The sequence below is a fragment of the Chrysochloris asiatica genome, unplaced genomic scaffold, assembly GCF_000296735.1.
Source record: "Chrysochloris asiatica unplaced genomic scaffold, ChrAsi1.0 scaffold00039, whole genome shotgun sequence".
NCBI classification, from domain to species: domain Eukaryota; kingdom Metazoa; phylum Chordata; class Mammalia; order Afrosoricida; family Chrysochloridae; genus Chrysochloris; species Chrysochloris asiatica.
Genome location: NW_006408557.1, coordinates 10741828 through 10769784, shown reverse-complemented (window position 1 = coordinate 10769784; position 27957 = coordinate 10741828). Strand labels below are relative to the sequence as shown.

General features: G+C 37.7%; 1 protein-coding gene across 1 annotated transcript in view; it reads left to right on the top strand.

Moving 5' to 3' along the window:
* Nucleotides 1-27957, top strand: part of RALGAPA2 (Ral GTPase activating protein, alpha subunit 2 (catalytic)) — a 535657-nt gene that overhangs the window by 257657 nt on the left and 250043 nt on the right. Inside the window, exon 24 of the mRNA XM_006860649.1 lies at nucleotides 25007-25135. Within this exon, the coding sequence (XP_006860711.1) occupies nucleotides 25007-25135 (129 nt within the window). The remainder of the gene's footprint in view (nucleotides 1-25006; nucleotides 25136-27957) is intronic.

Genomic DNA, 27957 nt, shown 5'->3' with positions numbered 1-27957 from the left:
TGGAGAACCAGGATCTGCACCTTAGGTGGCTGCTCATGAGTTTTTAAGATCCCAGACGCTACTCACTAAAGAAGGATGTGGCTTTGTGGACTATGTTATGCCAGTTGACCGTGGTGTCCCCTGAGACTATGGTCCTGAACCCCCAGGACCAGCAACTTACTGCCTTGAGATCTTTGATATTATCAAAGAAGTGTTCATCATTTTGCCTGCAGTATATTTTACCATATTCATTCATAGTTGTATTTGCAGGAAAGGTAAATACTCATGTACAAATATCATCTTTCAATCTCATATATTTGTGAGTATATTCCCACTCTTCCCTGTGCCTCTGTCCATATATCTACATGCAGAACACTTACTGTTTCAAGGTTGTATATATGTCACTATATACCTCTATCCCCAGTAATCCTTGCATACCTCCATGTGTCTTTACTTGTCTTCATCACTTTTCTACTAACTCACCTCTTCCTGTATATTGCCCTTCCCCTTCTTGTATATTGTCCTCTCCAACATCCAAGTTAATATGTGTCTACCCTCTGGCCAGTGAGTTGCTCTCCATTCCCTCCCACCCTGGTAAAGAATGTTTCTTTTTATATGAAAACCTTTTCTTCAATGTTTACCATAGGGGTTTCAGACAATATTTGTCCTTTTGTGATTGACTTATTTCATCCAAAATAATGCCCTACAAGTTCATCCATGTTATGTGAGGTGTTTTGCATATTAATCGTTATTCTTGAGCATTGCATAGTATTCCCTTGTGTGTATGTACCAAGGTTTGCTTATCTGTTCTTCTGTTGATGAACCTTTAAGCTCTCTCCATCTTTTTACTCTTGTGAATAGTGCCATGATCAATGTGTATACATGTACTCGTGTTCTCGTGTTCTGACTCTTATTTCTTGTGGATATATATATATATATATACACATTTACCAAGTAGAGGGATTTCTGGGTCATATGGTGTTTCCATTTCCAATGTTTTAAGGAAGTACCATTCCACTTTCCACAATGATTGAACCATTTTAGAGTTCCATCAGCAATGTAGTAGGGTCACAGTCTCTCCACATCCTCTACAGCATTTGATGCTTTCTTTGTTTTGAACTTTGCTATTAATGCTGGTGTGTGATGATATCTCATTGATGTTTTGATTTGAACCCACTCACTGCTCTGTGGGAAAAATATGCCGGAAATGTTATACAGGGTCGCTGTGATTTGGAACCGACTCTATGGCACTTAACTAAAACAACAATGGCTAATGATCATAAACATTTCTTCATATGTTTGTTGGCTGCCTGAGTGTCTTACTTGGTGAAGTGTCTGTTTACGCCGTCTGCCATTGTTTAATTGGGTTGCTTGTCTTCTCGTAGAGGTGTTGTAGTTTTCTATAAATTCTAGACATTAGTAGTCCCCTGTCTGGTATATCGTTGCAAAAATTTCTTTCCTAATCTATGGGCTCCTTTTTTACTCTTTTGATGAAATCTTTTGATGCACATAAGTGTCTAATTTTTAAGAAGTACCCGTCATCTATTTTGTCTTTTACAGCTTGTATGTTTTTAGTTATGTTTGACGCTATATTTATGCCCAGTATTAGCATAGTGGTTATGAGTCTGGATACTAACCTCAGTGTTGGCAGTTCGAAACTGCCAGCTGTTCTGTTGTTGTTGTTAAGTACCGTCGAGTCGATTCTGACCCATAGTGACCCTGTATAGGGTTTCCAAGGAGCATTGGTGAGCTTGAATCACTGACTTTGCCGATCAAATGACTTTGCAGTCTGACGCATTAGCCCACAGCGCCACACACACACACGTATATATATATACCAGTATCAGATTGTCTTGACCACTGTTGCTGTGTAGTAAAATTTGAGATCAGGGAGTGAGAGGCCCTTCAATTTTGTTCTTCTTATGCAGTGCTTTAATTATCCATGGTCTCTTTCTTGTCCATATAAAGTTAGTAATCATTTTCCCATTTCTTTAATGAATGATGTTGTAATCTAGTTCGGGATTGTATTATATCTGTAGATTGATTTAGATTGTATTGGCATTTTTACAGTGTTAACTCTTCCTATCCATGAGCATGGTATATTCTCCCATTTTTGTCTATTTTGGTTTCTTGTAGCATTGAGGTTTTTTTTTTTTCTTTTTAAGTTTTTATTGTGACTCGAGTGAGTTTACATGGGAGAACATCAGTTTTTACACTCATTGTTTAATTGCAATGGTTATAGTCTCCTCTGTGCACCATCATTCAGTATTTTTGCTTCTATTCCCTCTTTGTGCATGTGTGTTTGTGTGTGGGGGATGTACACAAAAACACTAAGGAATATATAGTAATTTAAACAACCAAAGGGCACATTCTGCAAGCCTACCTCTTGGCCGGCAGCACGTGGCCGCCAGCACACAGCCTTTCTCTTTCCATGAGTCTAGAGTCCTCAACTGGTCTATTTTTCATGTTCTCATCTCTGCCTCCATATTTGGTATTGCTGCTTCTCTAGATGTTGTGCCATGGAGTCGGTTCCAACTCATAGTGGTCCTGCACAGAGTTTCCAGGGCTGTTAATCTTTACAGGAAAAGAAAGTCTCATTTTTCTCCTGCTGAACAGCTGGTAGTTTAGAACTGCTGACCCTGAGGTCAGCCCGATTTATAACCACTACACTACCAGAGCTACTAGCTTCTCTGGATAGGGTCCCACATTCGGCTTGTGCTCTTCTCCCTTTATGGTCCTAGTAGGATCCTCTGTTCCTGGAATGTAAGATTAACTACTCTCCCCTTTTTGTTACAAAACTTCTACATTTACAGTTGTGACAGTCACAATTAGTCATGATAACAATTACTCACTATTGAATCATAAGAATCTTATCCCCGTATCTTTTCACCAGACCTGTCTAGACAAGATCAAAACTATTCGGTGGGGATTCTACCTTCTTCTGCACACTAAAACTAACCTCCCTCCTGAAAACTTTTAAGCCAATCACTTCATGCCTTTATATCCTCCCTGCCCCCATTTTAGGTAGCCAATGTCTAAATTGTCTATCCCTGTCAACCCTATATACAGAGGGATAGGATTGATACTTGCTATGAAGACTCCTTCCCTCTTAGTTGGTATTTTGAGCTACTACATCCATAAGTTCTCCTCCCATAAAGATTTGCAGCCTTGGAAACCCTGCACAGGGTTGCTATGAGCCACCACCATAAGTATAGGTCAAGTTCATCATATTGTAGCAATTTACACTTGTTTCCTTTATCAAAAAAAATTTTTTTTTATCTTCCTCTAGTCAAGTTCTGATCATCAAGCCATCAAAGCTAGGTTGAGTGGGTACTGTCTACAAGTTTGGGCGTTCTTGTGCATCAATCCTCACTTCATATCAGCTGGATGTTTCACTCTCAGCTCTAGCCCTCCATGGCTATGTCCTTGCCCATGGGCTCAGGAGTCCACAGGTCTCACCACACTTTGGACCAACTAACCCTTCCTCTTTTCTTTCTTCTTGTAGTAGTGTTTTGTAGTTTTCTTTGTATAGGTCTTTTGTTTCTTTGGTTAGATATATTCCTGAGTCTTTCATCCATTGAGTGGCTATTCTAAATGGTATTATTTTCCTAATTTCCTTTTCTGAGCTTCTTTATTAGCATAGAAGAATCCAACAGATTTTTGTATATTAATCTTTACCCTGCTACTTTGCCAAATCTTTAGGTGAGTTCCAGTAGTTTTATTGCTGAGTCTTTGGGATTTTCTAGGTGTAGGGTCATATCATCTGCAAATAAGATATTTTACTTATTTTTTGCCCATTTATAATAATTTAATTTCCCTTTCTGGTCGTATGCTGTTGTTATGTGCTGTTGAGTGGTTCTGACTCTTAGCAGCTCTGTATAGGGTTTCCGAGGCTTCAAATCTTTGCTGGAGCAGAAAGCCTCATCTTCCACCTACGAAGTGGATAGTGGGATCAAACTGCGGCTATTGTGGTTCATAGTCCAGTGTTCAATATGGAGGCTATATAGCTCTGGCTAAGTCTTCCAACACAGTATTTAATAGGAGTGGTGGTAAAGGGCATCCTTGTGTGATTCCTGTTTGCAAAGGGAATGCTTTCAGTTTCTCTCCGTTGAGAGTAATGTTGGCTGTTGAATTTTTTATATATGGTCTTAATTAAGTTGAGGACTTTCCCTTCTATTCCTACTTTGTTGAATGTTTTTTATCAGGAATGTATGTTGTAATTTTTCAAATGCCATTTTTGTATCAGTTGATGTGATCGTGTAGTTCTTTTGCTTTATTTATATGGTGGATTACTTTGATTGTTTTTCTAGCATTGAACCATCCTTCCATCCCATCCATAAATCCCACTTGATTATGATGTATTATTTTTTTTATATGTTGTTGAATTCTATGGAGTAAGATTTTGTTGAGAATTTTTGTTTATGTGAGATATTGGTTTATAATTTTCTTGTAGGAATTGTTTTCCTGGTTTTGATATGAATTATACTTGCTTCATAAAATGTATTCAGGAGTTTTCTATCCTTTTATATGCTTTGGCAGAGTTTGGGTAAAATTACTGTCAACTCTTGTCCGAATGTTTGGTAGAATTTACCAATAAAGTCACTTAGATTTGGATTTTTCTTATTGGGAGTTGTTTTAATGACCTGATCAAGTTCTTCTTTTGTTATAGGTCTGTTCAAGTTTTCTTCTTCACTCTGTTAGTTTAGGTAGGTTCTGTTTTTCTTCATAGTATTCTGTTATTATCTTTTTTTGGTTCTGTTGTGATACCATGCATATAATTTCTTATGTTAATGGCATCTTCTCCTTCATTTCTTTTTCAGATTTGCCAATTATTTGTCAATTTTATTCATCCTTTTAAAAGAACCAACTTCTTGTCTTATTGATTCTTTCCACTGGTTTTCTTTTTTCTAATTCATTTACTTCTACTCTAATCTTTGTTATTTCTTTTCTTCTGATTACTGCAGGCTTACTTTGCTGGTCTTTTTCTAATTGTTGGAGATATTGTGTTATTGTGTTGATTTTGGTTCTTCTTTTTGCATGTGTATGTTCATTTCTATACATTACTAAGCATTGTTTTTGCTGTGTCCCAAGATTTTTGTATGTTGTGTTCCCATTCTCATTTGAATCAAGTAATTTTTTTATTTTGCTATTACCCAATAACTTTTAAGCAGGGTGTTATTCAGTGTCCGTGATTTTTGTTTTGATTTCTTAATCTTCCTTAATTCTCTTTTTCTTAATCTTAAAATTTTCTAATTTTAAAGTATTCTGATCTGAGAAGATGCGTTGTAGTATTTCAATTTTTCATCCTTTGATTTTTTTTGTCTATTATTGTCTTTATGTGTAACATGTTTCTCTTGTAAGTAGCATATTGAAGAATCCTATGTTTTTATCCATTCTGCTTCTTTGTCTTTTGACTGGTGATTTTAATCCATTGATGTTCAGTGTAATTATCACTAGATATGAGTTGATTGCAGTAATTTTACGTTTTTTGTTTGTTTGTATTTTTGTTTTTGTGTTGCTGCTGATTTCTTTGTTCCACATATTTTTCTGTGCTGAGTTAATTTTGTTTGTGCATTTTCTTGTCAATTTCTACATTACTGTTGTATCACTGTTTACAAAACCTTTATGGTTTTCCCCTTTCTTGATTTGATAAGAAGGTGTATTAGTTTTCTTTGAAGTTATCCTGTAATTATTAATTTATTCCCAAGCTTGAAACTGTTTTATCTTGACATCTACTTGACTTCCTCAACATCTGAAAGTTCTGTAACTATACTTTGCATCTGTTTGCTTTGTAGTAGTCTTAATTATAAATTTATATATCTGATTCCCTATTTTCAGTCTTGTAGGTTTATTTTACTTTGGATACTTCTGTATATGGATAGAATTTCTGGACGGTATTGATGTGTATGTTAATCTCTGGTTATTGTCTGCTGTTATTGGTTTTCAGTTTAAAAGATTTATTTCCTTTAGTATTTCTTCTAATGTTGGTTCAGTTATTACAAATTCCTTTAATTTCTGTTTATCTGGAAATGTTAGTATTTTGCTGTCATATTTGAGGGACCATTTTTCTGGGTATATAATTCTTGATTGGCTGTTTTATTCTTTAGGAATGTTGGGTATGTCTCCCTATTGCCTTATTTGCATAGTTTCTGCTTAAAAATCAAAGCTTAATCTTTTTGGTTCTCCTTTGTAGGTATCTTTACATTTTACTCAAGCTGCTTTCAGGATCATTTCCTTATCTTTGATTCTGAAGTGTTTGAATATGATATGTATTGGTGATTTCTTTTGGAGTCTATCCTGTTTGGGATTTGTTCCACTTCTTAAATGCTTGTGTTCTTGTGTTTCATGATGTTAGGGCAATTTTCTTCCTGCAGCTCTTTATCTTTTCTGTGCTTTTCTTTGTCTCTCCCTGTTCTGGAATTCCAACTTCCCATCATTTATCCTTCTTCATGTTGTCACATGTGGATCTTAGGCATTCTAAAGATTTTTTTTGTTCTTCTTCTTCTAACTTACTAATATTGATAGATTTATCTTCAAGCTCACTAATTCGGGCTTCCATTGATTCATATCTATCTACTCCTTCTCCCTTTCAATGTGTTGTCCATTTTTGAAACCTTAATATTACTGTTGTCTTAAATTCTTTTATCTATTTTATTGTTCCTGTAGTGCTTTCCTGAATTCTTGTTTTCCTCAACCTTTCTGTCAGTCTTTTGGAGATACTAAATATAATTTTCTTAAATTCTTTTTCATGGCGCTTCAATGCCTTTTTTTGCCTCAGAAGTGTTTTCCAGCTCTACCTGTTAGTCACTTGTTTGCGCTACTCTTCGTTATTTCTTTTGTTTTTTTCTTTGTTGTTTCTTCATATGAACAGAAATTGCCTGTTGCTTTTAAGCCATTGTGGTGGTGTTGTTTTTGTATTAAGTTGTTGGTGTGTTCTTAGGCACTCACCAACTGCCTCCTGGTCAGTATGAATAAGAGATGAGCTTTTGTATGTTCTCTGTTTGCTGTACATGCATTTCAGTTCAGGATGAACTTAGCTGATGTCCGCTGTTGCCGTTGGTCCAGTGTATAGTTATTGGTATTGACTCTTGCCCAAAGGGTGGTTGTAGAGGGTATCTTTGGGACTTGGCTGTACAAATGTGGTTGCTGTCTGTCTCCTTTCAAGTGAGACAAGAAGAGAAAACACACAAGAGAGGATAAAAAACATACAAGGAAACAAGGGGAAAAAAGGAAAATAACAATGGAGGGGGCAAAATAACAAAAGCAGGCAACAACTAGAAAAAGAATACCAAAACCAAAGAGAGGAAAATAAAATAATAAAAAAGAAAAAGGATTAAACTTTATTAGGGAAAGGATTGAGTAAAAAGGGAAAGAAACCATCAAGTATTTTTAAAAAAGGGGGGGGGGGAGGGGAGAAGAAAGGAAAGAAAGAAGCAGCAGCCATTGGAAAAGAGAAGCAGCATTAAAAGAAAGAAAGAAAATGTCAAGAGAGATGGAAAACAAGAGGAAGAAACAACTAAACAAATAAAATGAAAGGATAAACCCAGGGCAGGTGTCAACCTGAGAAGAGAAAATTCTGAGGTCTCTTACTAGCCAATGACCTCATGTTGTAGGTGGCTAAGGGATGAGATGGTAACACTCAACCCTTGATGGAGTTCCTGTAGGGCTAGGTGTTATCTGTTCTGCGTACCCAATCTCAAAGTAATTAGTGTAGACCCCAGAGCAGCTGGGAGATCTGGGTATTTCTATCCCAGAGGGTAGCTGAGGATGAGAGGTCCTGCTAGTCTAGGGATTGCCGGAGAACTGCAACAGGCCACAACTGATTTCAGGTACCGGAGCTGGAACTGCTAGCTCTCCACACACTTTGATGTGACTGCAACAGCCTGAAGAGCAAGAAATTCCTTGGGAGTGTATGCAGGAGGGGGCTGACCACATCTCTAGTCACCAGGTTAATGAGGGCCACAAGAAAAAAATGATTTTCACCCCACTTTTCTCTCCACCATTAAGTGGTATACCTCTACCACCTACTGCTCTCTTGCCTTCAAAATTGCCCACAAAAGTTCAAGAAGGCCTTGATACCCCTGGCTGGCTGTAACAATGATCATCAATCTCTTTTTTTGTTTTTCTCCCCCATGTGTCAGTTCAACTGCTAATCCTAGTGAGGGCTACTCCAGAGCTGGCCAGTGTCAACTCTTTGGAGCAGGGCCTGCCCAAATGGGATTAATGTGGATAGCTCCTCCCTCTTGTAATGGGGGTCACATCAGCTGTGCTCATCTCTGTGCAGCTCTGACCACCTGGAGAGGAGGTGCTTCTCTTGAGATGTACACAGGTGGGGGCTAACTTCACCTCTGTTCACCAGGGAAGTGTGGGTGACAAGAAAAAAGTCTTTGGGAGCTGTAGTTCTGTTCCTGAAACATCCTCTTGTTTCTGAAGCTGCTCACAAAAGCTGAAGATGGCTGTACCAGTCTGATCGAATGGCAGGTCACCAGCCTCTCCTTTTTTGCCCCTAGGAAGCATTCACTGTACTTCTCTGTCCCTCATCTGAAGCTCAGAATTCCAGGACTATCATCTGCATGTGTTTCATCTGCAAGCCTGTTGTTTCATCCAGGTTTTCCAAATCTTTGTTTTAGAGGGTCTTTACTACCTTTCTCCCTAGTCTGCCATCATGTCACCTCCAGTCATAGTAGCTCTGTATGGTGGTGGTGGCTGTGTGCCATGGAGTTGTTTTCCTACTCATAGCGACCCTGTACAGGGTTTCCGAGGCTGGAAATCTTTACAGGAACAGAACACCTTATCTTTCTCCCATGTAACAGCAGGTACTTTTGAACTGCTGACCTTGTGGTTCGCAGCCCAATTCGTAACCACTACACTACCAGAGCTCCTCAGCTCTGTATAGGTCAGTTAATTATGTTAGATGATCTCGTTCCTTACCTTTATGTCTTTCTTGTGTGATAGGTTCTCCATCATTAGAGGCGCACGCAGGAGATGTTTCACGTTTGTCAGTGTTGCTGGTTTGTTACTGTTTTGACCAGAGATTTACCTTAAGGTTGAGAGAGCTGATTTCCTTTAGGAGTTTTCTTTCAAATTCCAGCTATTCTAATTTAAATGAAAGAAAGAGACAGAGTTTTAAATCCTGCTTCCCAAGAAGAAACAAAAACATTATCTTCTGGGGCTGTTCTTTGTAACTCATCCAGATCTTTATTCTTTATCAGTGGAATGGTCTGTTGACTACCATAATTGAATGACCACAGGGTTGCCGCCATTTTTGTGTTGTTTTTTTTTTAATCACAGAACATAAAAATGTTGAAACCTTCAATTTTGCTGCTGTGTGCAGGTGAAATAATCGTGCTTACTAGAAAACAAACTGGAGAACATGAATTATATATTTTATTAGAATGAATAATAATTGTATCCTAAAGCTTATTTCTTTTATGATACAGAATACATTAGGAGATCTGAGACATTCAGTTCAGGGGGGAAGCCAGTTTTTGTTGCAAAGGCAGTGTTTTGTGAGCCCGTATCCTCATGCGATAGTATTTTCATGGGACTAGAAGTTATAACAACAACAACAACAAGGAGTTATAAGTTATTTAAGCTGCAACTGTTACTTACTGACTTCACTGGAAAGTGTTGTTAAGTGCTGTAGAGTCAGTTCTGATTCATAGTGACCTTACAGTTAGTAGTCCAATGCTTACTGTACAGTGCCACTCCAGGACCCATGTGTAAGTGTATCTTTAAAAAGTATAATTTGTATTGGTGTAACTGGCAAATTGCTTCTTCCATGACCTTCTAACACAATTTACCTCATCTTACAGAATTATAAATGTGTCAGAATTCCCTGACAGGTTTGCCATCTCCCTTTAATCTCCCTAGTGAGCTGTGAAATGCCCATTATAGGAAGCACACATGAAAGCCAATAGCTCTTCTTGATCCCTGGGTTATAAGCAGGGTGTTGTGTTAGCCAGAGAAAAAGGACTACATAAGGACTTGTGACAGAGGGAATGACTGAATTCCTGCCACAGAGTTTAAGTTATTTCTCAGAGACTCTTATCTCATTCTACGCAGGACATCCTTGTAAAAAGCACTAACTTATTGCTCTTCTAGGGAATTTGGGGGGAAAAGTTGCTCTAGATTTAAACACCATATCACAGCCTCTGACTACCATCCCAGTAAAGAAACAACAGGCATTTCCATTTTAAATCTTCTACATTTCCTCTAAGATCAGTAACAAGATAATAATATCTGCTTTGACCTCTCTGTTCAACATCTTGCTGGAGATTCTAGCCAGAGCTATTAGGTAAGAAAATGAAAGAAAGGCATCCAGATTGCAAAGGGAGAAGGAAGACTATTTCTGTTCTCAAATGACATAATATTGTATATAGAAAACCATAAGGAATCCACATATAAGCCTATTAGAATTAATAAAGTAGTTTTGCAAGGCTTCAAAATACAAGATCAATATACAAAAATCAATTGCATTTCTATGCACTAGCAATTCTGAAAATGAAGTTAAGAGAAACAATTCATTTATAATTGCAGCAAAAATGATGCTATATTTAGAAATAAATTTTACCAGAGAGTGCTAAGGTTTATATACTAAAAACCACAAAACATTATAAAAGAAATGAAAGAAGACTTATGTAAATGAAAAAACATGTTTGTAAATTGGCAATACTCACAAATTGATGTGTGGGTTCTGTGTAACATAATCACTATTCAATCCCAGCTGCTGGTTTTGAAGAAATGGAAAAGATGATCCTAAGATTCATATGAATTTTAAAGGAACCTTAATAGCCAAACCAATCATGAAAAAGTTGGAGTGTTCACATTTTCCTATTTCAGAATTTATTACAAAGTTATAGTAATCTGGCATAAGGATAGAGTAACAGAATAGAATTGAGAGTCTAGAAATAAACCCATATATCTATGATAAACTATTTTTTTACAACAATGCCAAGACTAGTCACTGGGGCAAAGAATCGTCTCTTCACCAAATGGTGATGGGACAACTGGATACCCACAAGTGAAAGAATGAAGTTGGGGCCCTACCTTATAAAAAAAATTAACTCAAAATGGATCAAAGACCTAAATATAAGAGCTAAAAATATAGAATTTATGAAAGAAAAGATAATAAATTTTTGTGACTTTAGATTTGGCAGTGACTTCTTATATATGACTACGAAACATAATCAATGAAAGAAAAAATACATTGGACTTCATCAAAATTTAAAATGTGTATGTATCAAAAGAATGCCATGTGGTAGGTTGAGCATTTGGCTGCTAATATTGATGATCTGAATCTATTAGCTGCTCTGCAGGAAAAAGATGAGACAGTCTGCTTCTATATGGTATACAGCCTCAGAAGCCCTATGTGTCAGTTCTACTATGTCCGGTAGGGTCCTGTGAGTCAGGGTCAATTTGACAGCAGTAACTTTGGGTATTTTTTTGGAGGGACGAGTGTATCACTTTTGACAGAATGGGGAAAATATTTGCCAACTATGTATCCGATGGGTCTAGTATCTGACATATATGGCAAACTCTTATAACTGAACAACTGAAAGCAAACAATTAAAACTTGGGGGTGGTGTTGGTTGTTATTGCTAAGTGCTGTGGAGTCAATTCTGACTCATAGTGACCCTATGCACAATAGAACAAAACACCTCTGGCCCTATAGCATCCTTACAATTGCTGATACACTTGAGCCCACTCTTGCTGCTAATGTGTCAATCCATTTTGTAGGGAGTCTCCCTCATTTTTTCTGTACCTCCACTTTACCAAGCATGATGTCCTTCTCCAGAGACTTGTCCCTCCTGATAATATGTCCAAAGTATGAGAAACAAATTATGGCCATCCTAGCTTCTAAAGAACATTCTGGTTGTACATCTTCCAACACAGATTTGTTTGTTTTTATGGCAGTCCTTCGTACTTTTAATATTCTTCTCCAAAACATTAACTCAAATGCATCAATTCTTCTATGGTCTTCCTGTTCATTGTCAGACTTCCTTATTCATTGTCACATGCATTTGAGGCTCTTGAAAATACCATGGCTTGGGTCAGGCACACTTTAGTCCTCAAACTGACATCTTTACTCTTGTACACTTTAAAGAGTTCTTGCACAACAGATTTTCCTAATGCGAAATGTCATTTGATTTACTGACTGCAGCTTCCATGAGTGTTTATGGAATCTTTTCTCCACTTATCATGTTATTCATTGGTTCATTGGATAGGAGTTTGTTTTGTTTACATTGCGGTACAACCCATACTGAAGGCTATCATTTTTGATCTTCATCAGTAAGTATTTTAAGTATTCTTCACTTTCAGCTAGGAAGAATGTATCCTCTGCATATCGCAAGTTGTTAAAGTGTCTTCTCTAATCCTGATGCCACGTTTTCTTCATATAATTCAGCTTCTCAAATTATTTGCTCCATAGATAGATTAAGTACAGTGAAATATTACAATGCTGGCTGGCACACACCTTCCTGATTTTAGACCATTCTGTGTCCCCTTGTTCTGTTTGAACAACTGCCTCTTAGTCTATGTACATGTTCTTCATGAGCACGATTACGTGTTCCAGAATACTCATTTTCCATAGTGTTATATCCATAGCTTCTCATGATACACACATCAAAAGCCTTTGCATAGTCAGTAAAGTACAGGTAGACATCTTTCTGCTATTCTCTGCTTTCAGCCAAGATCCATCGGACATCAGCAGTGACATCCTCATCTGAATCCAGCTTGAATCTCTAGCAGTTCCCTGTTGACATACTGTTTGTTGCAGCTGTTTTGAATTATCTTTAGCAAAATTTTACTTGCATGTGTGATATTAATTATTGTCCTAGATTTCCACATTCCACTGGGTCACCTCTCTTTCAAATGGGCACAAGTATGGATCTCTTCTAATCAGTTGGCCAGGTAGCGGTCTTGCAAATTTCTTGGCATAGATGAGTGAGTGGCTCCAGTGCTGCATCAATTTGTTGAGAGATTATAATTTGTAATCCATCTATTCCCAAAGCCTTGTTCTTTGCCATTGCTTTCAGTGTACATTGGACTTCTTCCTTCAGTACCATTGGCTCCTCATCATATGCTTCCTCTTGAAATGGTTGGACATCAACCATTTCTTTTTACTACAGTGACTGCGTATTCCTACCATCTTCTTTTGATGGCTTCTACATCATTCAATATTCTTCCCATAGAATCCTTCAGTATTTCAAGTCAAGGCTTAAATTCTTCCTCAATTCTTTTAACTTGAGAAATGCTTAGTGTGTTCTTCCCTTTTGGTTTTCTAATTCCAAATACTTTCATATGCCACTGTAATATTTGGCTTTGTCTTCTTGAGCTGCACGTTGAAATTTTCTATTACTTCCTCATTTCTTCCATATGTTTAGCATCTCTACGCTGGAAATGAAGTTTCAGAATATCTTCCAACATCCATTTTGGTCTTTATTCCTTGTCTTCTTAAAGGCCTTTTGCTTTCTTCTTGTTTGATGTTCTTGATGTCATCCCACAACTCTGGTTTTCTGCCATTAGTGTCTAATGCATTAAATCTGTTCCTGAGATAATTTCTAAATTTGGTTGGGATATGTTTTAAGGTCATATTTTGGATCTTATGTACCTGTTTAAATTTCTTCAGTTTTAGCATGAACTTACATATGAGCAATTGATGTTCTGTTCCACAGTTTGCCTCTGACCTTGTTTTTGCTGATGATATGGAGCCTTTCCACTCTCTCTTTCCTCAGATATAGTCAACTTGATTTCTATGTATTCCATCTGTTGAAATCCATGTGTTGTTTATAAAAGGTATTTGCAATGAAGAAGTCATTGTCTTGTAAAATTCTATCATGTGATCTCCAGCCTCATATCTAACAACAAGGCCATATTTTCTAGCTACCATTTTTTCTTGTTTCCAACCTTGCATTCCAATCACCAGTATTTATCAATACATCTTGTTTGCATGTTTGATCAATTTCATATTGAAGAAGTTGGTAGAATTCTTCAATTTCATCTCTGGTTTTAGTGATTGGTATGTAAACTGGAATAATGGTTGTATTAACTGGTCTTCCTTGTGATAGTGGTGGTTATGTGCCGTGGAGTCGGTTCCAACTCATAGTGACCTGTACAGGGTTTCTGAGGTTGTAAATCTTTATGGGAGCAGAAAGCCTGATCTTTCTCCCACAGAACATCTGGTAGTTTCGAACAGCTGACCCTGAGGTTAGCAACCTGATTTGTAACCACTATGGTTTCAGAGCTCCTTGGTCTTCCTTGTAGGCGCAGGCTATTATCCTATTTCAGGCATCACTATACTTCAATATAGATCGTGACATGTTCTTTTTAAGATGAATGTGACTCCATTCCTCTTCAATTTGTCATTCCTGGCATAGTAAGCCATGTGATTGAGATTTAAAATAGTCAATACTGGTCCATTTCAGCTCACTAATGTCTAGGATACTGATGTTTATGTGTTCCATTTCATGTTTGACAACTTCCAATTTTCCTAGATTCATACTTCATACATTCCATGTCCCAATTTTTATTAGATGTTTCCAGCCATTTCTCCTCTTTTTGAGCTGTGTTGCATCAGTAAATAAAAGCTTTACTCCATTCATGTCATCATAGTCAACTCTACTTTGAGGAGGCAACACTTAGCCAGTTGTATTTTGAGTGTCTTTCAACGTAAAGGGCTCACCTTCTGGAGCTATAGTGAAATGTTCCCATATTCAATGCTGGTGCTATCTGATGGTATTGCACAGCTATTCATAAGGTTTTTGGTGGCTAAACATTCGGAAATAGTCTGCCTCTCCTTCTTTCTAGTGTGTCTTAGTCTGGGAACTCACATGAAATCTGTGCACTATAGTTGACCCTGCCAGCATTCAAAATAAAGGTAGCATAGTTTCCAGCATCACAGCAACATTCAGTTCACCACAGTGTAAGAAACTCAAAGAATAGTGGCAGAAAATTAGGTTAAGACCCTGAATAGATATTTCTTCTAAGAACATATATGAATAACTACTTGCTGTTAGTGTTGTTGTTAGGTGCTACTGAGTCAGTTCTAATGCATAGCAATCGTATGTACAGCAGAATGAAACACCTCCTAGTCCTGTGCTAGCCTCACAATCATTATTACGTTTGAGCCCATTGCTGCTGCCACTATGCTAATCCATGTTGTTAGGGGTCTCCCCATTTTTCACTGACCCTCCATTTTACCAAGCATGGCAACCTTGTCCAGGGACTGGTCCCTTTTGATAACATGTCTTAAGTTTGCGATGTATGCCATACGAAGTATGGCCATCTTGGCTTCTAAGGAGCATTCTGGTTGTACTTCTTCCATCACAGATTTATTTGTTCTTCTGGAAGTCCATGGTATTTTTAATATTCTTCTCTAACACCACAACTCAAATACATAAGTTCTTCTACAGTCGTCTTTATTCACTGTCCAGTTTTCACTTGTGTATGAGGCTATTGAAAATACCATGGCTTGGGTCAGGCGCACCATAGTTCTCAAACTGACATCTTAGCTCTTCAATACTTTAACAATGTCTTGTGTAGCAGATTTGCCTAATGCAGTATGTTATTTGATTTCTTGACTGCTGCTTCCATGAGTGATGATAGTGGATCCAAGCAAAATAACCACTAAGCACATCAAAACATGATTAATATCGTTGTTAGGTGCTGTCAAGTCGGTTCCGTCTCATAGCGACCCTATGTACAACCCTATACATTGCCTGGTCGTGTGCCAGCCTACCACTTTTAATCCACTAGGATGACTATAATAAAAAATAAAGTCTTTAAAACTGGAAAGCAATAAATGTTGAAGAGGAAGTAGAGAAATAGGAACCCTCACCCAATCTTGTTGGTGAGAATGTAAAATGGTGCAGTCGCTCTGGAAATCAGTTTGACAGTACCAGCTCATTAACAAGTTAACCCTAGAATTAACAAAGGAGCCAACAGTTTCCTCTACTGGGTATATGTATGTATATATATATACTCAAGAGAAATGAAAACAAGTCTTCAAACAAAACTTGTGCACAAACATTCACAGTACTATTCAGAATTGTTAAAAGGAAATTGTTATTAGGAAATAACCTAAATGTACCTCATCTGCTGAGTGGATAAACTGAATGTGCCGTGTTCACTGGAATATTATTTAGTCAAAAAAGGAATAAAATATTGATACATGCTACATCATAGATGAACCTGGAAAACATTATGCTTATTCAAGACACCAAATAAGAAAGGCCATCCACATAGTGTGAGTCCATTTATACAAAATGCCCGGAATACGCAAATTCATAGACATAGAAAGTAGATTGATGGGTAGTTGCCAAGTACCGGATGGGGAGGGGATTGTAGAGTGATCACTAATGGGTTTCAATTTATGATGATGCAAATGTTCTAAAATTAGATAGTGTTAATGGTCACTTGATTCTGTGAATCTAATAAAAACTAATGAATTGCACCATTTAAAGAATTTAATGATAAATAAAGCTGGTGTGGTGCTATAGGATAAGCAAGGATCAGCAGTTCAGACACACCAGCCTCTCCTTGGAAATGCTATACAGGAATGCAGTCATTCAAAACTGACTAGATGGCAGTTAACAACAAAAGCAGCTTTTTTAAAAAAATTGCAGTTTAAACAATCTAGTGACTTATTAACCCCAGGATAAAATAAAAGTTATAGACATTAGTTCTTTTACAAAAACAACTTCCACTTTTCCTGAAGCAAGACAACCAGGCAGTTTTTATTAGTTTTACAACTAGTGGAGTTTTTCTGCACAGATGAGAGATTAGTTGCTAAAGTTGTTTACAAGCCATCATAAAAAATATTCATGAATCCCCTTTAGGACTTGACTGTTCCGGAGACACTCTCACCATCTGCCTGTTCTGTCATTGCTGAAATCCTGACCCTTGTGCAAATGGATGAGCAAAGCCTACGGCTATCAGAACTATGTGTTCTGTTTCTCACCCTTCTTCCTTTTCATCCTGCAGTCAAGGATCCTCATGTCTTCACTATAGCAGCTCTTAGAGTGAGAAGCTCTAGGTGATTTTAATTCTTCTCCTAACTACTCCTGTCATCTCTCTTCTTTTCTAGTCTTGCTTCTTCTGGCCTTGGTAACATAGTTACATCCAGAATAATCATACTGTTTTCTAGCACTTATAAAATTCTCTGCTTTTCCCCCAAACAGATTGAGTCACAGTTGACCATTTTAACAGATAATGCATAGCACATTTCACATATTCCTTGTCCCACATCTTGAAAAAATTTTTTTTCTCCTGTTTGTCATGCTGTATTGTTTTTATCCCCAGTGACTTTCCTAGAAATTTAATGCTCATGCCATGTTTTGCTGTGCTTTTTTATAAAGACCATAATGGCAAAGCCTTTATTTTTATCACAAAAACTGTGCCGTTACCAACGTAGAGTGTGAAGAGGCCAGGCTACAGTTTGTCTTTGTGAAGGATGTCTTTGTACAAGGAAGAACAGAGACTAGTTAGTAGAATTGAGAGAACTGAGACCAAGCCTTGAGACTGTGAGGACTCCTTAGAGCTACTCATCTAGTAAGTAGAACTTTTTTGTTACTCATACATCTCTGAGCTTTGCCGGTGGTTAATAATGGATACTTATTAATATCTCAGAGAGATTTCAGGATGTATCTAACTTTCAAATCATTAAACTTTGAATTGTATGCAGTTTTAGTGTTAAAGCTATCTCTTTGCATTCAGATTTTGAAAATATAATTGATCAAGTGTAGAATCAGTAGTACCTGTTTACCAATCAGGTTAATGAGCTAACCACAGCCCTCCATTTCCCACTTTGCCAAATAAAAGCATTTCTTACCATTTTTTTCTAGATTAAAGACAGGTATTTCCTGCAAAAATAGCAACAAAGTAATTTATATGTTTAACGTTTTTGTTTTTTAAGGCAAAATGTTAAGTGAAGACTTGATTCCTTTTGTATATACAGATTCTATTTTTTATGGATTCTGTTTGGCCTTGTAGAGGGAGCCAAGTGACTTAGGTGGAATCACTGGGTCTGTTTGCTCTTGAAGAGCAGGCAGGAGTCTACTAAGGAAAGTCAGGGAGACAGATGGCCAGCTATTGTATTACAACCATCATCTGCTGGACTGAGAGCAAATATTCAGTGAATAATGTATATATAATTGGTGTTAAAGTACAGTTGCAACATTTTTAATATCATTTGAAGGATGACGCCTTCTTGAACATTTCTCTTTCATAGAATACTATATTGAAATGTTTTTGTTTACAGGGTTAATCCATTTTAAACTGCTTTAAAGTGAACATTTTCCCCCATTTTTGACACCACTATGCAGTATTTTGAATTGAAATGGCCCATAATGGCCTTATTTTTATTTTCCATAACAACACGAGCACTAAATTATAGCTGTGCAATTATGTAAACAATGGAAATGCTTCCTGAATGAATCCTTCCTTTTAAATTTTCATTTTGCGTAATTGTTGGAAGGTTTGGAGACATAATAAACAAAATTATTTTACACATTTATCGTTCTAAAGGTCAATTATAAGAGAACTAAAGAAACAACACTATGCAAAATGAATAAACCAATTTCTGTTGACATCACCATAAGTTTTTCTTATCTCTTATGGTTTTTCCAGTAACTGTGTACATAGCATTCAATTAAAGCAATTCATTTACCAGGCTGAATGTGGTTTGTGTTTATAGAACTGTGCTTTGGAGGAGAGGAAATAACATGCCTCTATTTGAATTACCTGATTTTTTTGCAAGATCAGTGATAAGAGACAGATGTTCTCTCCAGTTACTTTCTCATAAGCCTGAATCTTTTGATAAGCTGCAAGTTTACAGTGATAATCTTAAATTGTAGGTTTTCACACTCTATATGTAGAATGTACATGGATTTTTAGCCAAAGACAAGAGGAAAAATACAACTTTGGTGGCCTTTTGCTATATTACAGCATTTTGTAGGATTAGTTTTATTTCCTTAGATCAGAGGCATGTGTCTGTGCTTCGTATTGGTCAACTTTCAAGTGTAAGCTAAATTCCTATATTATTGTTGTTACATGCTGTAGAGTCGATTCCGACCCTCGGGGGTTCCGAGGTGCAGTTGGTAAGCTTGAGCTGCCAACCTTGCAGTTTAAACCTACTTTGCAGTCCAGTGCATTAAGCCACAGCCCCACACCAGGACTGATTAGAGAATGGAAAAGAAACTTACCTTGTTATCAGACTCACTTGGGGTAAGTATACAGAACTGTGTAGAAGAATAGAACCTGGAAAATCTAAAATTATTTTCCTGTTTTCCTTTCATTGTTTGTCTTATAAATTATATGCATTATGGCTTACTAAGGAGTCCTTGTGTGGCACTGCAGAATAATGCACTGAACCACAAAGTTGGTCTGAACAACAAGGTCAGTGGTTCAAACTCACCAGCCGCTCCTCGGAAACCCCTTACAGGGTTGCTATGAGTCAGAACCAACGTGATGGCTCTTAACAACAACAACAAGGCTGTAATCTGGGAGTATTCATTTCCCGAGATTTTTGACTTCTGTGTAACTGAAGAGGCTTATTTGTGCAACTTTTGAAATATTTTTAAATACTTTTTTTTGTATGCCAGTAAAACAGTACTCCACTGAATTCTACAAAGTAAACCTACAAAAAGTAAATTTTATAAAGCAAAACACTTCAAAATCCTTTCCTTTTTGGAAAAAACAAGAAAATAAAACACAAATCACTAGTCACTCTATTTTTGTATGGTCCATTTTCAGTTTACAAAGGCACCTTTTCACATCTCCTGCCCCATTAGATACAACTCATTAAGGAGGTCATCACCCTTTTTTTGGAGGAGAAGCGTGAGGCTCTAGACATTACATGACTGCCCACAGTACATGTAATGACCCCAGTTCTAGGATTCTTTCTACTAGGTCAGAATTTAAATACAGGGGCATTTCCAGCTAGTGGTTACAAGGGCATAGCCCTGAATAGCATCAGATCACAAGGTGAGAGTGTTGGCCTCTTTCCTGATATCTGCCAGTCTTTGTGACTCTCTCAAGTAAACTGTTTGGAATTGGTAGAAGAACTTCTCTCACTCCATCCTGATGTTGCAACTCGCAGTTTTTAAAAGAGAGCCAGTTTTAGACACAAAGCTTCCAACCGTGATATCTGGCAAACATTCAATAATATTCTTTTACTGTTAATGTGTTGATTTAAGGATTATTTTTGTATTTGTGACAAGGATACTAATTATATTTAAGTTCTTAAAAGTGAATAACTTCAAAAATAGGAAGACTATAGAAGAAATCTCAGGGTCAGGGTCAGCAGTTGGAAACTACCAGCTGTTCGCAGGAGAAAGATGAGGCTTTCTGCTCTCGTAAAGATTTATAGCTTCGGAAACCCTGTACAGGGTAGCTCTGAGTCAGAACCAACTCCATGGCATGTAACCACCACCACCATAGAAGAAATCAGTGCATTTGAATTTTGGTGTTAGTGAAGAATATTAAAAGGTCCATGGTTGCCAGCAGAACAAACAACTCTGTTGTAGTACAGCTAGAATGCTCCTTCGAAACAGGATGGCAAGACTTCATCCCTTGTTCTTTCGTCATGTTGTAAGGAAGGATCAATCCTTGGAGAAGAGCATTATGCTTGATAAAGTGAACGGTCGGGGAAAAAGAGGAAGACCCTCAATGAGATGGATTAGCACAGCAACAATGAGTTCAAACAAAATAATTGTGAGGAAGGCACGGGACCAGGCAGTATTTCATTCTGTAGTGTGTAGGGTCGCTATGAGTTGGAACTGACTCAGTGGCACCTTACAACAATAAAAACATCAAAAAGCATTTTAGAGAAATCACATTCACTTTTGACATGGATATGGTAGAATGCATGAGCCTTGTATCCAAGCAACTGAAGTTTGCAAAACACTGTTCTGTGCTGTCTATATATAAAGTTCTTGAGACTGGGAAGACACATCAAGAGTCTTTGGATTTTTATTTTTTCTCCCTAAATATTTCAGGTACATCTGTGATCTTAATGCATTGAGGCAAGGGCCGGGAGGAGGATTCTACTATGAACCTTGTGCTTGTACAACTGTCGCCATCCGTAACTGCATACAAATAAAAAACTGCTAGTGGGTTTTTTTCTATCCTTCCTCCCCTCTTAACTATGAGTTAAGAGAACGGACCATAGCATTATGTAGGAGTCCCTCAGTGGGGACAGCCACTCACCTTTGAGCTCTACACAGTTATCCCTAATTTTTAAAATGTTACCACAGAAACGTAATCTTTGGATTGCTTCACTTCATCATTGATAAGCAAAATAAGTAGGCATATGGCTGCAGTGTGGCTGAATGACTGAGTACTTGCTTCTTTTAACCACCACATTAGCCCAGCTCAGTGCTGTCTTTCCCTTGTGACCACCGCCGGGGCTGCTTCTCCTCGGCACTCTGCCTTCACGTGGGTGGCAGGGAAGGGTAGGCTAGCCATCTGTTATTTTGCCCTCTCTTTCCGATCTTCTTGCCCATAGAAATAGGTGAGGTTGAAATGACTGGCTGAGGTCCAATGGGTAGGGGGCTGTGTGACTTTATCCTGGCCATACACATATCTGCTATTGTTAGCATCACTGTCAAGTTAGTAGGGTTTTTTTTTTGTTTTTCTGAAAAAGTAAGTTATTTTCTGTTTCAAATCATTACCTTTTCACATATGAATCTTGTAAAACAAAAATGGATTCAGCTTTTAAACTCTGGATTTTAATTATTGAAAGATTAACTCATAATTCACATAAATTTACCTCAGAAAAATTTCTTACATTGAATCTCTAAATTCCAGTGGTGAAACAAGGCTTGATTTAAGTATGTGCTAAGGACTTTTTAAAACTCTCAGGTTCAAGGTTTAGTTCCTCATCTCAGCAGATGGAATTAGTGTAAGCAAAACAAAGTTAACATCATGATTGTTTGCATTATTAATCTTCAGATGCACAGCATTCTGCTACCTTGCTAGCCAGGTTTGCATGAATCCTTTCATTGCAGCATATGTTAACAGAAATGTGCTTCCATCTGCTTCTGGAGAGCTTGATGCCTGATATTCTGAGACAAGGCTCAGCACAATGCGTACCTCTGTGAGTAATTACAGGTGTGTGGTGAGGAGCCCAGGGCATTAATCAGGGGCTTAATTATGGAAAAGGTGGATCTTTTGTTCTACTCATGCAGCATGAGTTTACCACACACTTTCTAAAGTGCATCATCCATCTGCTTGCCCCCTTAGAATGTTTGCCTTGACTGATATCAACTCTAAAATGTATCAAAGGACGAGATTAAAGCAGGTTTAAACATTAACTTGGAAAAAGCGTGAGAGGGTTTTTTCTCTCCTTCCTCCCCTCCTTAAATTTGTTTTTATTAAATATTTTTGTGTACAAGGAAAAGTCTGCTAAATGCTAATATTTTAAATTAATATTTGCTAAAATATTTGCCATATGTGAACTCTACTGGATTAAGTATTATATGGTCTTTTTTAAGGCTATAAAGAGTGGGGCTTTTATAAAGAGTCCACTAGCTATGGGAGAAAAAAAAAATAGGTACTTATTAAAAAAGTTTTGTGATCAAATAGAAATTGTATTTAAGAACACTAAATTGTTAAGCAGTGTCATAGAAAGTAGCATGTGGCCACTGCTTTGTTCTAATTTAATAGAATGAACTAGATTTTCTTTAAGAGATTTTTCAAGTAGTCACACTGGAAACTAAGAAAAGCTAGATCTTTTCTCATATTTTACTTCTTTCTTGTACATTGAAACGAACTCTGGGCTTCATAACTTCAAGTCTCTTTGTGGTTCTTGTTGTGGTTAGGTGCCATCAAGTCGGTACTGACTCGCAGTAGCAACCTTATGTACAGCAGAAGGAAATGCTGCCCCGGTCCTGGGCCAGCCACACTGTTGTTGCCATGCTTGAGTCCATCGATGCTGCCACTTGGCCAGTCCTTCTCATTGGGGGTCTTCCTCTTTTCCTCTGACCCTCCACCTTACCAGTCTTTCTTCAGTGACTGGTCCCTCCTGACAATATGTCCAAAGTATGAGAGACGAAGTTTGGCCATCTTGGCCTCCAGGGAGCACTCTGGCTACACTTCTTCCAACATGGATCTGTTGTTTCTTTCGGCAGCCCATGGCACTTTCAATATTCTCCTCCAGCACCATAACTCAAATGCATCAATTATTCTATAGTCTTCCTAATTTACTGTCCAGCTTTCACATGCATGTGAGGTTATTGAAAATACAATCGCTTGGGTCAGGCACACCTTAATCCTCAAGCTGACATCTTTGCTCTTCAACACTTTAAAAAGGTCTTGTGCAGCAGATTTGCTTAATGCACTACGTCATTTGATTCTTTTGACTGCTGCTTCCGTGAGTGTTGATAGTTGATCCAAGAAGAATGAAGTCCTTGACAACTTCAATCTTTTCTCCATTGATAAGAATGTTGTTTATTGGTCCAGTGGTGAGGATTTTTGTTTTCTTGACATTGAGGTGTAATCCATACCAAAGGCTGTGCTCTTTGATCTTCATCAGTAAATGTTTTAAGTCCTCTTCATTTTCAGCAAGCAAGGTTGTGTCATCTGCTTATTGCAGGTTGTTGGTGAGTTGTTAATGAAGTCGGTTCTAACTCATAGTGACCCTGTATAGGGTTTTCAGAAAGCAGCTGGTGGGTTTGAACTTCCAGTACTTCTATATGTTAAATTAATGGGAATTACCAAAAACTGAAAATTTGGGGAGAGGAAAAAAAAAAGTTTGTGGGTTTTCTTACTAATACTCCCTGTATACATACAAATACTCAGATTACTTCAGATATGTGGCCTGGCTGTGGATGGCATGAAAGTCATTCAGTAATGGCCTGTGGTCTGCCACAGCAAGGAACAGTGTCTACCTCAGTCAAAAGGGAGCTGTCGAGCAAGGAGCCAGCCAGCAGGCTCCAAATGAGGGGCCACGGCAGACAGAGAAACATGAGGTATCTGGATACATGGTGGTCTTCATGCTGAATGTTGTGCTAACGGTTCCTGTCAAATACCTCAATCACATTTGTACTCACTGCCACCACTACTACCAGTTTTTGTGGTTAAGTGCCATCGAGTCAGTTCCGACTCAGCAACCTTGCATACGGTTTCTGAGGAACAGCTGGTGAGTTTGAATTGCTGATCTTATGGTTTAAACTGACCTTGTGGTCCAGTGCTTTAGCCTGCAGCACCACACCAGTACTTCAGAATATTACTTATAACATTACTACAGCACTCCATATATTCCTATTTTGTAGCCTATAAAATTATTTGAAAAGTGCAAATTTCATCTCTGCATGTTTTAAGATTTTTTTAATGTAACTATGTACTTTTTAAAAATTGAGTAGAATTGAAAGTTAAAACAATATAGCTTTCCTTTGAATGACAGGTGTTTGAAGGTTTTTTATTACGTTTTAAGTTTCTTTTGTGAATTGAGAGAAAGTATACAGGGCAGATCATCAGTTCTACATTCAACAAATTATATACTTTGTTTCATTATCATGGTTATAATCCCCTCCATGTACCATTAGTTAATGTTTGAAGGTTTTATGTGTTTCTGTGTTTCTATTGTTGTCCAAAAACACACCTTTAAGTAGAAGACAGGAGTGTTTAGATCCAGTGCCATGATTTAGATTTTGGACAAGTTACCTTCAAATTTGGTGTCTCTATTCTGTTGCTTGTAAAATGGGAACACTAGCACTGGTCGTGTAGTGGTTATGAATTGGGCTGCTAACCTCATGGTCAGCAGTTCAAAAGTACCAGCTGATCCGCGGGAGAAAGATGAGGCTTTCTACTCCCGTAAAGATTTACAGCTTCGGAAACCCTGTACAGGGTCGCTATGAGTCAGAACTGACTCCATGACACATAACAACAACAATAACATCCCTTACACTAACTCATCTCCCAGTACCCCTTTCACTATAAAATACAGTGGACATATGTACAGATGAACTGATTACTTTGTTTTTGATTTTTCATGACAATTACAGTTGTGGTTTATCTTCCTTTTTAGGATATCTTAAGTACCATCGTAAGGCACTGCCCGCCCCGCTTTTTTTCCCTGGGCTTTCCTGGCTTCTCCATGCTGATGGGGGACTTCATCACAGCTGCAGCCAGGATCCTCAGTACAGACATGTTGGTGGTGAGTATGACAATGCTCAGCATCCACGTTCCCAGGAGACTTCACAATCGCTAACAAGGTTCAGATTTCTCTACTCTTAACAGGTGTTGACTCATTAGTGCAATGTGAAACTGGGCTCTCAGGGTAGATACCCTGGTAGCTGATGTGTGAAATTGTAGGATAAGATGACACTGGTGTTGGAAAGGCGTTTCATCAAAAGGCCAAAGTGTGAGAAATCATATCCTCACTATATATCAGCACAACTTACACAGTCAGAAACTGGACTAGTCTCTCAAAATCTTATTAGTATTTCCCGTTATATGGTGGTATAGACATAGAGGACTGTGGCAAAGATGCAGTAGGCTTGTCTTAGTAAATATTGGTCAGTAGAGTATTATAGAAAATATTTTTTTTTAATATTTTATTGTGAACTGAATGAAGGTTTACAGAGCAGATCACCAGTTTCACATTCAGCTTCATTACAGTGATTGCAATCCCCTCCATGTTAACAGTATTTACCTCTTTTCTTTTATATTCTTGTATTCCTCCCTGTGTCTCCTGCTACCTTCATCTGTCCTCTGCCAGCCTCCCTCTTGTTGTTTATTGCCTGCCCTGACAACCATTTTAACATGTGTCATACCGTCTAGCCCATGAATAATTTCCTTCCCCCTTCATCATCCCTGCTAGCCATCATAGAATGTTTCTTGTATCAGGAAAGCATTTTCTTAACTTTTCACAACAGTGGTTTCATACAATATTTGTTCTTTTGTGATTGACTAATTTCACTCAGCATAATGTCCTCCAGTTTCATCCATGTTATGAGATGCTTTGCAGATTCACCATTTTTCTTCAAGAGTGCATAGTATTCCATTGTATGTATGTACCAAAATTTGTTTCACCATTTTTCTCTTGATGGGCATTTAAGCTGTCTCCATCTTTTTGCTATTGTGAATAGTATTACAATGAACATGGGTGTGCATATATCTAGTTATATCTTAGCTCTTACTACTTGAGGATGCATACCAAGTAAAGGGATTGCTGGGTTATATGGTATTTCTATTTCCAACTTTTTGAGAAAGTGCCATACCATTTCCCACAGTGCTGGCACCATTATACAGTCCCATCAGCAGTATAGGAGGGTCCCAGTATCTCCACACCTTCACCAGCTTTTGTAGTTTTCTAAACTTCGCTGTCAGTGCTGGTGTGAGATAATACATCTTTATCATTTAGATTTGCGTCTGTCTTGGTGTAGGATAAACACTAGACTCTGTAGGATCAGTTTGTACCACAAGGTCAGTGGTTCAAACTCGCCAGCTACTCCTTGGAAACCCACCCTAAACAGGGTTGCTGTGAATCAGAATCGGCTTGATGACACTTAACAACAACAAGTAGCTAATGATTCTGAGCATTTCTTCATGCATGTATTGGCTGCCTGAATCTCTTTGGTAAACTGTCTGTTTATGTTGTCTGTCCATTTTTAAATTGGATTATTTATCTTCTTCTTGAGTCCTTGAAGTGTTATATAAATTTCAGAGTGTCTTCCTTTGTTGCTAAACATGTTTCCTAGTGTGAAAGTTCTCTTTTTACTTTTTGGTGAAATCTTTTGATACACATGTTGTTTTTGTTAAAGTGCCATTGAGTCAGTTCCAGCTCATAGCGACCCTGTATAGAGTTTCCAAGGAGCAGCTGTTGAATTTGAGCTGCTGACCTTGTGGTTAGCATCCTTTGCTTATCCTACAGTGCCTCACCAGAACTCCACAGACACAAGTGTCTAATTTTGAGAATATTTAGAAGATTTCAGTAATCTATTTTGTCTTTTGTATTTTTTCAGTTATGCTTGAGAGTGTATTAATGCCATGTTATCAAACCCCCTAAGTTTGTCCCTACTGTTTTATTGATGATCTTTTTAATTCTAGGCTTTACATTTATGTCTTATCCATATTGAGTTCATTTTTGTATATAGTGTGTGATGTGAGTCTTATTTCATTTTTATGCAAATGTTTTCCTGTTTTGTCAGCACTATATGTTGAAAAGACTATCCCCATTTAAAGCATTTTGTCCCTTGTTGAAGAATAATTGGACAGATTTACTACTGGTTCTCAATTCTATTTCACTGGTCAATGTATCTTTCATCATGCCAGTGCCAGTCCAGTTTGATTACTGTAGTAAATTTTAAGATTGGGGAGTGGTAGGGCTTATGTATTTTTCTTTTTAAATAATGCATTACTTATACAGAGTCTCTTTCCTTTTCATATAAAGTTAGTGATTAGTTTTTCCATCTCTTTTAAGAATGATGTTGAGATCAGGATTGAGATTGCATTATATCTGTACATTGCTTTGGTTAATGTTGATATTTTTAAGTCTTCTGTTCGTGTTGTTTTTGTTGCTGTTAAATGCTGTCAAGTCAGTATCAACTCATGGCAACCTTACACACACCAGAATGCCCCTGTCCTGCACCAACCTCACATTCGTTGTTTAGCTTGAGTCCATTGCTGCTGCCACTGTGCCATTCCATCTTGTTGGGGGTCTTCCTCTTTTTCACTACCCATGCTCTTTACCAAGCATGATGTCCTTTTACAGGAATGGTTTGCGCTAGGAGAGCCGAGCTTAATCTGATTTGCTTTCCTTTGTATGTAACACTTCTGTTTTCTCTAACTGCTTTCGGGAGTATCTCCTTATCTTTGATTTTGGAATGCTTGATTTGATGTCTCAGTGATTTTCTTTTGGGGTCTGCCCTTCCTGGGGTTCGTTGAGCTTCTTGAATGCTTATCTTTTCACTTTTCAGGATGTTAGGGAAATTTTCTTCCAGAAGTTCTTCAACTATTTCCTCTGTGGACTTGTGT